The sequence below is a fragment of the Phyllopteryx taeniolatus genome, chromosome 4 (assembly GCF_024500385.1).
Source record: "Phyllopteryx taeniolatus isolate TA_2022b chromosome 4, UOR_Ptae_1.2, whole genome shotgun sequence".
In the NCBI taxonomy this organism is placed as follows: domain Eukaryota; kingdom Metazoa; phylum Chordata; class Actinopteri; order Syngnathiformes; family Syngnathidae; genus Phyllopteryx; species Phyllopteryx taeniolatus.
The window spans coordinates 1,940,389-1,953,257 of record NC_084505.1 but is presented as its reverse complement, the minus strand read 5'-3'; the positions used below and the strand labels follow the sequence as shown (position 1 = coordinate 1,953,257).

The 12,869-nt window shown below is 41.6% G+C and overlaps 1 protein-coding gene across 2 annotated transcripts in view; it reads left to right on the top strand.

The window, feature by feature from the left end:
• Window positions 1–12,869, top strand: part of spcs3 (signal peptidase complex subunit 3) — a 46,934-nt gene that overhangs the window by 22,385 nt on the left and 11,680 nt on the right. Inside the window, exons 4-5 of one of the 2 annotated variants that reach the window (XM_061772044.1) lie at window positions 1,606–1,674; window positions 12,692–12,807. In XM_061772044.1, the coding sequence (XP_061628028.1) occupies window positions 1,606–1,674; window positions 12,692–12,807 (185 nt within the window). The remainder of the gene's footprint in view (window positions 1–1,605; window positions 1,675–12,691; window positions 12,808–12,869) is intronic. The other variant, XM_061772045.1, reaches the window with a different exon arrangement.

Here is a 12,869-nt window from a genome sequence, read left to right as displayed (position 1 = left end):
GACTACATATATCACTATACAAAGCATAATAACACTGGTATGTTCAGTAAAAAAAGTGTTAATTGAAAGTGCTAATATCAAAGGTCAGGTGACGTGTGCAACATAGTCAAGGTCAAAGAACTAAGGCAAATAAGACAAATTCGATGACAAAACCCCAATGCTGCTAAAATGGCTGGTACGACCCTGAGTCTGGTGTGTGTGCATGTGCATGTTTGTGGGGCGTCAGAGTTCAGATATCAGGTGGGCGGAGGACAGGAGAGGTAGAGGGGGCAGAGCGGGCAGAGAGTTCAGATTCCTGACAGCATAATGAATAACAGCTACCCTCACTATGTAATGGAGTCTTGCGGCAGGATGCGGAGCAGGCTCTGTACCACACAGTGATGCAGTTGGTCAAGATGGTCTCTATTGTCCCTCCGTAGAACGAGCACATGATGAGGGGTCGGGGCTCTGGTTCTTCTCCGCTTGCGCGGGAATTAGAGACGCTCGTGAGCTTTCTTGGCCAGTGATGAGTTGTTGCTGGTCCAGGTGAGGTTGTCGGTGATGTGCACTCCCAGGAACTTGGTGCTGTGCACTCTCGCCACCACAGTACTGTTGATGTTCAGGGGAGCATGCTTGGAGTGCGCTCCTGAAGTCCACAACAATCTCGTTGGTTTTCTCCACATTTACACACGTGTAAATGTGCATTTGTATGTGTATTGAAATTCTAAAATGTATCAAGTATAGAATGTAATGTTTTCGATACCACCATTAAATGATTTAGGACCTCAAAGCAGTCTTGGCCCGTAGTAAAAAAATGCTCGGACCCCTTCTGCTTGACCACGTCCCTTTTTGCCGGTGTCCACCAGGTTTGGGGATTGTCCCCCTAACAGGCACTGACCAACTTATGGCCACATCTTCGGTGGCTGCCTCATCAATGGAGGCATGGAACATGGCCCACTCGGACTCAATGACCCACTGCCTCCTTCGGGATCATTGTCATGTTGGAAGACACAGCCACAACCCATTTTCAATGCTTTTACTGAAGGAAGGAGGTTGCCTAAAATCTTGCAGTACTTGGCCTCATCCAGCCTCTTCCCAATAACATGTAGTCATCCTGTCCCCTTCGTAGATCCCCAAAGCATGATTTATTTATTTTTTTTCTTCCCACCGCCATGAATCACAGTTGAGAGGGTGTTCTTTGGATTGTACTCATCCTTCTTTATCCTCCAAACACTGAGTGGAGTGTTTGCCAAAAGAGTTGTACTTTGGTCATCTAACCACATGACCTTCTCCCGTGCCTCTTCTGGATCATTCAGATGGTCATTGGCAAACTTCAGATGGGCCTGGACACGTGCTGGCTTGAGCAGGGAGGACCTTGTACGCGCTGCAGGATTTTTTTGTTCATTTGTTTGTTTTTGTTACAAATTTTACAAGAACTTTGTACTGTCTCAGTCACTATATTGTCAATACTGCAATGTAATGTAATGTCAAATATATTTTTAGTAATATCATGGACTGTAAGATAAAGTACAGTCCTCTTGTATATGTGTAGTTATAGTGACAGAAGTGATCTCAACCCTGCAGTTCTTAACAGTTTCTTTTTTCTTAACTTTTGTACATTTGCAGCCAATATTTGACTGGAATGTTAAACAGCTCTTTCTCTATTTGTCTGCTGAGTACACCACAAAAAGCAATGTAAGTTATTTTCAACTAACCTGTGTGAATTAGCTTGTCATTCATGTCTGGATTATTGTTTAACCACATTTAATACACAGTTAATAATGAAATCCTAATGGTACACTGCGGCTGAGCACTTATTTTGTCTTAGAAATTTTATATAATGAGGAATTCTTTTTAACAGTCATCTTTCTTAAAGACACGTCCTATCTGGAGTTGAAATCTCTGTTCCTCATTAATTGTCCTATCGCTGTTGGCAGGTCCCGCTGATTCGCAGATCATAGCAAAATACAGGTTATCTGGGCTCTGAGCTCTGGGATATTTACTTTTTTAGATTGTGTATGTTAAGAAAAGCATGCTAAGTTGCCACCACTGCAAAATATAATTGATTCAGAAAAGTTCAGATTCACCAAAATACAATGATAAACTATTCTGTTTAGCCCCAAATTTTGCAACACACTAATCTGCCCTATATTTTCCTCTCTCAATATTGGTTAACACTTTGAGTTAATTGCCTGTGACAAAGTCAAAGCTAATGTTTAAAGCTTACACACAATAAATTGACCGACAAAGACAGTCCCTCACTAGGGTTGGGCATCGAGAATCGAGAACCGATTGGAACCGGGACTAACTTTCCGGTACTCCCGGAATCGTTAAAATTTAAAAAATTTGGTTCCCAGTTTTGATGCCTACAGTCCGCGCACCCAGAAGAAGTGGCGAAAACCAATGAAGAAGAACGCACACGAAGACGTGCTTGTGCCTAACAGTGGCAGGGAAAAAAAGTGTCTTAACTTTGTTAAAATTAATAACAACTCGCCTCAGTATAACACTTGGAATAAGATTATATTGTGCAAAGGAGGCTTTCACAATGTGTAGCGTCTGACGCACTCTGAGCCTCAGCGCGGAGCTTCAGTGAAGTTGGCTCTCAGTCAGTTGGGTGAGTGAAACAATAAAATATGTCTATGCCAACTTTGAGGCACCTGACAAGGTAAACGGTTAGTTGCACTTTTGCACTGTTTTTTAGCACTTATTTTAGTCTTCAAACCAATGTAAGCGCCAATGACAGAAAAAAAAGAAGCTTAACATTGAGCTAATACTTCGCCGTAGCAACTTTACATCACAATGAATTGGGACAAAATTCACAAACGTCTCAGTTTCACAAACACTAACCTTGTGCCTCATCAGTGAAAATCGGGAAAAGAAGCGTTTTATAGCATTTGGTTCCATCCATTAAAAAAAATATATATATATATATCACTGGTTCCGTGTGAAGTTACTTTTTGTGTCAAAATGCTGAGGCAAAATGCGTACCCCTCAAAATAAAAGGCTACAAGCTTAATACAGCAAGTCAAGTTAAACTTATAAACATATAAACCATTTTACGTGATGAAACGGTCCCAAATAACTTTTAACAATGCTATATTTAAATTTTAGCTGAAACATTAATTAATGAATATTAAGTAAATTGGGTTAGTTCCACACACATCGGTTTCATATTGACACTGGTTATAAAGAACCCCGAGTCAAATGTTCATTTTAGTCTATGATGCGGGGTGCTCAAAAAATGGATGTTCATAAGTTGGACACCCTTTATTTCAACCATGCAAACGTTTTTGACCCAGCCCCCTAAAAGAATCGGAATCGACAATCGTTTGGAACCGGAATCGCTCAAATTCAAACGATCCCCAACCCTATTACTCACAAAATTTTCTTGGATTGTTGTTCCACTTAAGTCCCGTCATTACCATGCTTCGAAATTAACACAGACTGCCCAAAGAAAGCAAGCAGACGACATTCCTGACAACAGTTGACTCGTATTGGTAAAGATATAAACAGGAAAGTAATGTGGTTCTTTAACTGTGTGCCAAAAAGACACAATTTATGACAAACTAGAAATTGATTTGACAGTCATTTGACCAATCAACAGCTACCAGTCGTTCCTTGCTTTCCCTTGTGCCCGGCATGAACAAATGTCCAAAGAGACTTGAAATCGGCCAATTTAAAAAAAGGAGTTGGCCGACTCGTGATTATGTTAGAACCGGCCTTAATTTGGAGTGTATGCTCAGTTTGACTCAAGCAGTTTGAAAAGTGAATTTAAAGACTTTACTCAACATTTCATACAAATAATGAAAACTATTCTCATCATGAAACAAATGTGTGAAATACAGTATCTCATAAAAGTGAGCACAGCTCAATTTAAAAAAAACAAAAAAACAACCATTCTATATGATCTTTTGTCTTGAGAAAACACTGATGAAATGACACTTTTCTACAATGTAAAGTCGTCAATGTATACAGCTTGTATAACAATGTAAGTTTACTGTCTCCATTAATGTCCAAACCACTGGCAACAAAACTGAGTATACCCTGAAGTTCAAATAGCCATTTTCCCTCCTTGGTGTCATGTGAATCGTTAGTGTTACGAGGTCTCACGTGTGAATGGGGAGCAGTAGGATGCTGCAAACGCCCCAACCTTTGAATTTTACTTGGATCCTATGATTATTATTTTTTTTTGTACTCCAAGGGTTATGCATTTCAGTAAAAGTCTCTGAAAAGTGTACTACATTTACTCGGTCCACATTAAGCTTGAATCTTTAGCCAAAATCACTGTGTTTTTAAAGAATGTTTTTGTTTTGCAGAACTTTGCTGATGATGATGATGAAGAATTTAGAGACCTGTGTGCTTTTCCTGTGCTACTAGGCTTGCAATCACGTTTCATTTTAACTGACCAGGTCAAGAGCATAATGAATGGCAAAAATTATATACATCACAATAATCCTGGAAACACAAATTGGTAAACTTTCATCTAATAGAATAACAGCCAAAGCTCAGCAGCCAAAATTATGTGAATTTTGTCAACTCTCATCTGCTGTTCGTGGTGGCTGATGTGCGACAGCATCAACCATTGATGCGCCGTGGCATGATCTGTGCCTACATTACAACCTGCTTCAGTAAAAGAGGTATTTGTTAACTTCTTTCTGGTTACCTTTTGAATTTGGCGGTCTGAGTCCTGGGGTGTCAATCAGCTCGCTGCTTTGACCTCATACCCCTCCTGGATGGCTCACCACAATGAAGTGTCGCTACTTGTCCCTTCAGACTGGAGGATACCTCCTGGTTGACCAGCAGGTGGGACCGTAGCCCTGCCTCTGGTCAGCTCCCTTGGATGGAAGGCTGGCAAACTTCTCAGGAATCGGTTGGAGGCTGAGGTTTCTTGATGAAAAATAGCCAAAATTTTCATGAGGTCAAATAAAACTAAGACTCGAACATGCCAGATGCAAATCAGAAGACGGGGGCAAAGCTGGGCTCAATTAGATTTATTTAAAGCTTTATATAAACAATGAGCATATCACCTGAAGACAATGCACTGAATCAACAGAACAATTTCATGAGCTTATATACGTTTTGATGAGGTGATGCCCCTCCCCAGGTCTGCCCCTTTCTCCTGATTAGTAAGAGCCAGGCTTACCTAACCCTTTAGGCGGTCCTGAGTTCTGCTTGTGTCCCCAGAGAAGCTAGGCAGTTCATATCCATTAATCAAACCTTTGATCTTTACCTGCCTCCCCTATTTAGGCCTTATTGCTGGTCGTAAATCAGTCATACCTTAACCGTCTCTTGTCCTTCGGCTGCTTGCCACCTGCTTGTCTTGGAGACTATTCAAGGCTAATTGGAGTCAAGCCATAAATCATTTGTCCTGAGTAGGTAGGCCACAAACCCATACACCTCGTGTGAACTCCTAACCGGGCTTTACATCTGCCATGCCCTCTCTGTGAACTTCTAACTGCTTTGAACTTATTACATACGCGAAATGCATACATGTGAGCCTTTAGGCATCAGCTCGTAGGTATCTTACATTATAAGATAAAAAATAAGCATGGAAGACAAGGAAATAATACTCCACATGGTCATAGAATTAACTTGAATCTGACAAACGTAATAATACATACAAATTTTATGACAACCAATAAAAATCAGACATTGCTTTTGAATTATGGTTAAACAGAATTATGAAAAACAAACTCATGAAATGGGCCTCGACAAAAATTATGGTACCCCTAGAAAAGATCATAGGGACATCAAATAAGCTGTGTCCTCTAATTAGCATCACGTGTCTTCAAACTTGTAATCAGTCAGTCAGCCTACTTAAAGGGTGACAAATAATCACTGCTATTTGGTGACATGGTATGTACTACACTGAACATGGACCATAGGAAGCAAAGGAGCAAGTTGTCTCAGGACATTAGAGAGAAAATTATAGACAAGCACGTTAAAGGTAAAGGCTATAGGACCATCTCCAAGCAGCTTGATGTTCCTCTGTCAGTTGCATATATTGTTCATATTATTCAGAAATTTAAGATCCATGGAACTGGACGGGTGGTAACCTCCCTGGACCTGGTGGCAGGAGGAAAATTATTGACAAATTGAAGAAACTGATTATACGAATGGTGACAAAAGAGGACAGAGCAACTGCCAAAGAAATTAAAGGTCAACGCAAAGCTCAAGGTACATCAGTTTCAGATCGCACCATCCGTTGTTGTTTGAGCCAAAGTGGACTTCATTGGAGACGACTAAAGAGCCACAAAGCTTCTGGAAGAATGTCCTATAGACAGACGAGACAAAACTGGAACCTTTTGGCAAGGCACATCAGCTCTATGTTCACAGCTGCAACAAGGAAGCATACCAAGAAAAAAAAAACTGTCCCTACTGTGAAACATTGAGGAGGCTCTGTTATGTTCTGGTGCTTTTTGCTATCTCTGGCACAGGGTGTCTTGAATCTCTATAGAGGGTACAATAAACACAAGACTAGCAACATATTGTAGAGAGAAATATGTGTCAGAAAGCTTGCTCTCAGTTGCAGGTCCTAAGTCTTGCAACAGTATAGTGACACAAAACACAACGCTAAAAACACGATTAAAAGTTACCTGGCCTTGTGTGAAAAAGTAATGGCCCCCTAAACCTAATAACTGGTTGGGCCATCCTCAGCAGCAACAACTGAAATCAAGCATTTTCTAGAACTGGCAATTAGTCTTTCACATCTCTGTGGAGATATTTTGTCCCATTCTTCCTTGCAGAATTGTTTGAATTCAGCAAAAAATGAAGGGCTTTCAAGCATGAACAGCCTTTTTAAGGTCATGCCACTGCATTTCAATCACATTCAAGTGTGGAATTTGACGAGATCATTCCAAAACCTTTATTTAGAGATGGGAAGGATGTGCAGCAGGTTAGGGTGATTAAGGATAGAGATGGAAATATGTTGACTGGTGCCAGCAGTGTGCTAGGTAGATGGAAAGAATACTTCGAGGAGTTGATGAATGAGGAAAATGATAGAGAAGGGAGAGTAGAAGAGGCAAGTGTGGTGGACCAGGAAGTGGCAATGATTAGTAAGGGGGAAGTTAGAAAGGCATTAAAGAGAATGAAAAATGGAAAGGCAGTTGGTCCTGATGACATTCCTGTGGAGGTATGGAAGCATCTAGGAGAGGTGGCTGTGGAGTTTTTGACCAGCTTGTTCAATAGAATTCTAGTGCGAGAGAAGATGCCTGAGGAATGGAGGAAAAGTGTACTGGTGCCCATTTTTAAGAACAAAGGTGATGTGCAGAGCTGTGGCAACTATAGAGGAATAAAGTTGATGAGCCACACAATGAAGTTATGGGAAAGAGTAGTGGAGGCTAGACTCAGGACAGAAGTGAGTATTTGCGAGCAACAGTATGGTTTCATGCCTAGAAAGAGTACCACAGATGCATTATTTGCCTTGAGGATGTTGATGGAAAAGTACAGAGAAGGTCAGAAGGAGCTACATTGTGTCTTTGTAGATCTAGAGAAAGCCTATGACAGAGTACCCAGAGAGGAACTGTGGTACTGCATGCGGAAGTCTGGAGTGGCAGAGAAGTATGTTAGAATAATACAGGACATGTACGAGGGCAGCAGAACAGCGGTGAGGTGTGCTGTCGGTGTGACAGAAGAATTTAAGGTGGACGTGGGACTGCATCAGGGATCAGCCCTGAGCCCCTTCCTTTTTGCAGTGGTGATGGATAGGCTGACAGATGAGGTTAGACTGGAATCCCCGTGGACCATGATGTTTGCAGATGACATTGTGATCTGCAGTGAAAGCAGGGAGCAGCTGGAGGAACAGTTAGAAAGATGGAGGCATGCACTGGAAAGCAGAGGAATGAAGATTAGCCGAAGTAAAACAGAATATATGTGCATGAATGAGAGGGGTGGTGGGGGAAAAATGAGGCTACAGGGAGAAGAGATGGCAAGGGTAGAGGACTTTAAATACTTGGGGTCAACCGTCCAGAGCAATGGTGAGTGTGGTCAGGAAGTGAAGAAACGGGTCCAAGCAGGTTGGAACGGGTGGAGGAAGGTGTCAGGTGTGTTATGTGACAGAAGAGTCTCTGCTAGGATGAAGGGCAAAGTTTATAAAACAGTGGTGAGGCCAGCCATGATGTATGGATTAGAGACAGTGGCACTGAAGAGAAAACAGGAAGCAGAGCTGGAGGTGGCGGAAATGAAGATGTTGAGGTTCGCTCTCGGAGTGACCAGGTTGGATAAAATTAGAAATGAGCTAATCAGAGGGACAGCCAAGGTTCGATGTTTTGGAGACAAAGTTAGAGAGAGCAGACTTCAATGGTTTGGACACGTCCAGAGGAGAGAGAGTGAGTATATTGGTAGAAGGATGATGAGGATGGAGCTGCCAGGCAAGAGAGCTAGAGGAAGACCAAAGAGAAGGTTGATGGATGTCGTGAGGGAAGACATGATGGCAGTTGGTGTTCGAGAGGAGGATGCAGGAGATAGGCTCTCATGGAAAAGGATGACGCGCTGTGGCGACCCCTAACGGGACAAGCCGAAAGGAAAAGAAGATTCCAAAACCTTTATTTTGTTGATTTAAGCCATTCAGAAGTTGAATTGCTGAGGTGTTTTGGATTGTTATCCTACTTCAGATCCCAAGTCTGTTTCAGCTCGAGGCCACAAACTAATGGCTGATCATTCTTCTTCAGGATTTTCTGATGAGCAGAATTTATGGTTCCATCAATCTCAGCAAGTTCTCCAGTTCCTGAAGGAGAAAAGCAGCCCAAGACCATCACACTACCAGCACCATGTTTGACTGTTGATCTGATATTCTTTTTCTGAAATGCTCTGCTACATTTACATCAGATGGACCGAGACGCACACATTCCAAAAAGCTAAATTTTCATCTCGTCAGTCCAGATATTCTTCCAAAAGTCTTGGGAGTTATTCAGACGTTTATTTTGCAAAAGATGAGCCTTTAAATTCTTTAAGGTCAGCAGTGATTTTCAACTCGGAACTCTGCCATGTGTGCCATTTTTGCCCAATCTCTTCCTTATTGTTGTCATGAACACTGACCTTAACTGAGGAAAAGGATCCCTGCACTTTAGAAGTTGTACTGAGTTCCTTTGTGGCCTCCAAGATGAGTCATTGCTGTTGCCTTGGGGTAATCTTTGTAGGTCGGCCATTCCTGGCAATGTTCACCACTGTTCAATCTTTCTCCATGTGAGGATAATGGCTCTCCGTATGGTTCGCTGGAATCCTAAAGCTTTCGGAATGGCTTTTATTAGGCTTTCCAGAGTGCTGGATGGAAATTACTTCTCGACTGTTCTGGAATTTCTTTGTATCATGTCATTTTGCTGCAGCTTTTTTAGATCTTTTGTCTGATTTGATTTTGTCGGGAGAGATTTTTTTTAAAAGTAATTTCTTGATTTAACAGGTCTGGAGGTAATCAGGCTTTGGTGTGATCAGTGAAAATTGTGATTACCCACAATTAATTCATGATTTAACAGGGTAGGTTCTTTTCCACACAGGGCCAGGAAACTTGGAATATTTATTTTTCCTTAATAAATGAAATCACCATTTAAAAACAGCATTTTAAGTTCACTTTGGTTATATTTGTCTATTTAGATTTGTTTGATGATCGTAAACATTAAAGTGGGGAAACGATGCAAAAATCTAAGAATTTGAGAAGGGGGCTAATACTTTGAAGTTAAGGGTACTATAATTTTTGTCCAGGCCTGTTTGAAGTTTTTTTTTTAATAATACTGTTGAACCACAACAGTATTTTTTTATTGCTTCCGTTACATTGTTTATTATTTTGTCAGATTCAAGTTATGTGACCACTATGATTTTTTTCTTTCATTAACAAAGGGGTACCAACAATTTTATCCACGTGTGTTCACTTTTTCCTTCCTGTCCTGTGAATGTTTACACATTATATTCAATAAAAAAAATACAAAAACAATTGTTTTTGTATTAGTTTATGCAGACTGTTTATCCTTGTGATTTAGATGATCAGACCACATTTCATTACCAATTTATGCAGAAATGTAAGAAATTCCAAAGGGTTTACAGACTTTTTCCTCCCACTGTAATCATTGAATCTGCTGAGAGCAGTGTAAAGCTCAGCGCTGAATTATTCTCCTGCAGGTGGCAGAAGCCAATATTGAGAACAGCACCGTTTAAGAAAATGAAAACTGGAAATTGAAGCCGATTGAATACAGATTTTTACATTACATTTTTAAAAAGCTTACTGTCAAAACATTCTGAGTACTGATTTATTTTTTATTTTTATCAAAGGTCTTCTCTTAACAGAATTTGTTACTTAATGAAATCGATATGAAAATTTATAAATTGGTCCATTTTTAATTGCATCTATCTAATAGAAATTCTGCAACTATTCAGAAAATTGCAATAGTATACATTACGTTAATTTGGTGTTATCACTCACTCTCCGGTCACTGGTTGTTCTATTTGGCACCTCGTGGCAACGAACTGTGAGGATGTTAATAAAAAAAATAATAATATTGTTCCGATGCATAAAAATGACCAAGGCTATAAGATTATTGCCAATTGCCAAATTTATAAATTGGTCCATTTTTAATTGCATCTATCTAATAGAAATTCTGCAACTATTCAGAAAATTGCAATAGTATACATAACGTTAATTTGGTGTTATCACTCACTCTCTGGTCACTGGTTGTTCTATTTGGCACCTCGTGGCAAAGAACTGTGAGGATGTTAATAAAAAAAATAAAAAATAAAATTGTTTTTCCGATGCAGAAAAATAACCAAGGCTATAAGATTATTGCCAATTGCCAAATTTATAAATTGGTCCATTTTTAATTGCATCTATCTAATAGAAATTCTGCAACTATTCAGAAAATTGCAATAGTATACATAACGTTAATTTGGTGTTATCACTCACTCTCTGGTCACTGGTTGTTCTATTTGGCACCTCGTGGCAAAGAACTGTGAGGATGTTAATAAAAAAATAAATAAATAAAATTGTTCCGATGCATAAAAATGACCAAGGCTATAAGATTATTGCCAATGCTCTGAAACTGAGCTGTAGCGTGGTGTGTAAGACCATACAGCAGTTTAATAGGACCAGTTCCACTCAAAATAGGCATCACCATGGTTGACTAAAATAGTTGAGTGCACGTTGGACGTTGGTTGGACCGGCATCTGCCCCCACCATCGGAGCCAACTCACCACCAGGTGGTGATCAGTTGACAGCTCCGCCCCTCTCTTCACCCGGGTGTCCAAAACATGCGGCTGCAAGTCCGGTGACATGACCAAGAAGTCTATAATCGAAATGCGACGTAGGGTGTCCTGGTGCCAAGTACACGCGTGGACACTCTTATGCTTGAACATGGTGTTCGTTATGGACAATCCGTGGTGAGCACAAAAATCTAATAACAGAACACCACTAGGGTTCTGATCGGCGTTCCTCCCAATCACGCCCCTTCCAGGTCTCACTGTCATTGCCCACATGAGCATTGAATTCCCCCAGCAAAACGATGGAGTCCCCAGCAAGAGCACTCTCCACCCCCGCCCTCCATGGACTCCAAAAAGGGTGAGCACTCTGAACTGCTGTTTGGTGCATAGGCACAAACAACAGTCAGGACCTTTCCCCCTACCTGAAGGCGGAGGGAGGCTACCCTCTCGTCCACTGGTGTGAACCCCAATGTACAGGTGCTGAGCTGGGGGGCAATAAGTATACCTACACCTGCTCGCCGCCTCTCACCGTGGGCAACTCCAGAGTGAAAGCGAGTCCAACCCCTTTCAAGAGGACTGGTACTAGAGCCCAAGCTGTGTGATTAGTTGGAACTTCTCAACCTCACGCACCAACTCTGGCTCCTTCCCTGCCAGAGAGGTGACATTCCACATCCCTAGAGCCAGCTTCTGTAGCCAGGGATCGGATCGCCAAGGTCCCCGCCTTCAGCCACCACCCAGCTCACACTGCACCCGCCCCCTATGGCCTCTCTCACAGTGATGAGCCCATGGGAACGGGGACCCATGTTACACTTTTGGGCTGTGCCGGCCGGGCCCCATGGGTGCAGGCCCGGCTACCAGGCCTGCCTTCGAGCCAAACCTCCAGGCCTGGCTCCAGAGGGGGGCCCTGGTGACCAGCGTCCTGTCAAGGGAAACTTACATCCATTTATTTTATTAATCATAGGGGTTTTTGGAGCCGTGCTTTGTCTGGTCCTTCACTTCGGACCTGTTTGCCATGGGTGACCCTACCAGAGGCATGACGCCCCAGAGAGCTTAGCTCCTCGGATCATTGGGACATACAAACCCCTCCACCACGATAAGGTGACGGCTCAAGGAGGGGGAAAATAAAAGTGGGCACACAAAATATGGACACCTTTGGAAAGATTTGGACATTTTTCACTTGTGTGTACTCGTTGCCAGTGGTTCAGACATTAATGGTTGTGTGGTCATTTATTTTGAGGGGACAGTAAATTTACACTGTTATGCAAGCTATGTACTGACTACATTGTAGCCAAGTTGTTTGTCAGTGCTATCCCATGGAAATATTTAAAATATTTACAAAAATGTGAGGGGTGTACTCTTATGAGATGCTCTATGTATCAAGTAGAATGTTAATGTATAATGAAATACTGGACCCCTATTAAAATATCAATTTATAAAGTTTTGTCAATTGACATTTGCCACAAACAACACGTTGTACTTGCCAAATTGTAATACTATAAAGTGTTGATGTGCGTGTGTGTGTGTGTGTCAGTCTTTGAACCAGGTGGTGCTTTGGGATAAGATTGTCCTCCGAGGTGAAAACAACAAACTGAACCTCAGAAACACAAAGTCAAAATACTTCTTCTTTGATGATGGAAACGGTCTCAGGTAAGGTTTACTGTACTGGAGATGGTGGTTCTCTGGGTCCCAACTTTTCTGAGACTGACACA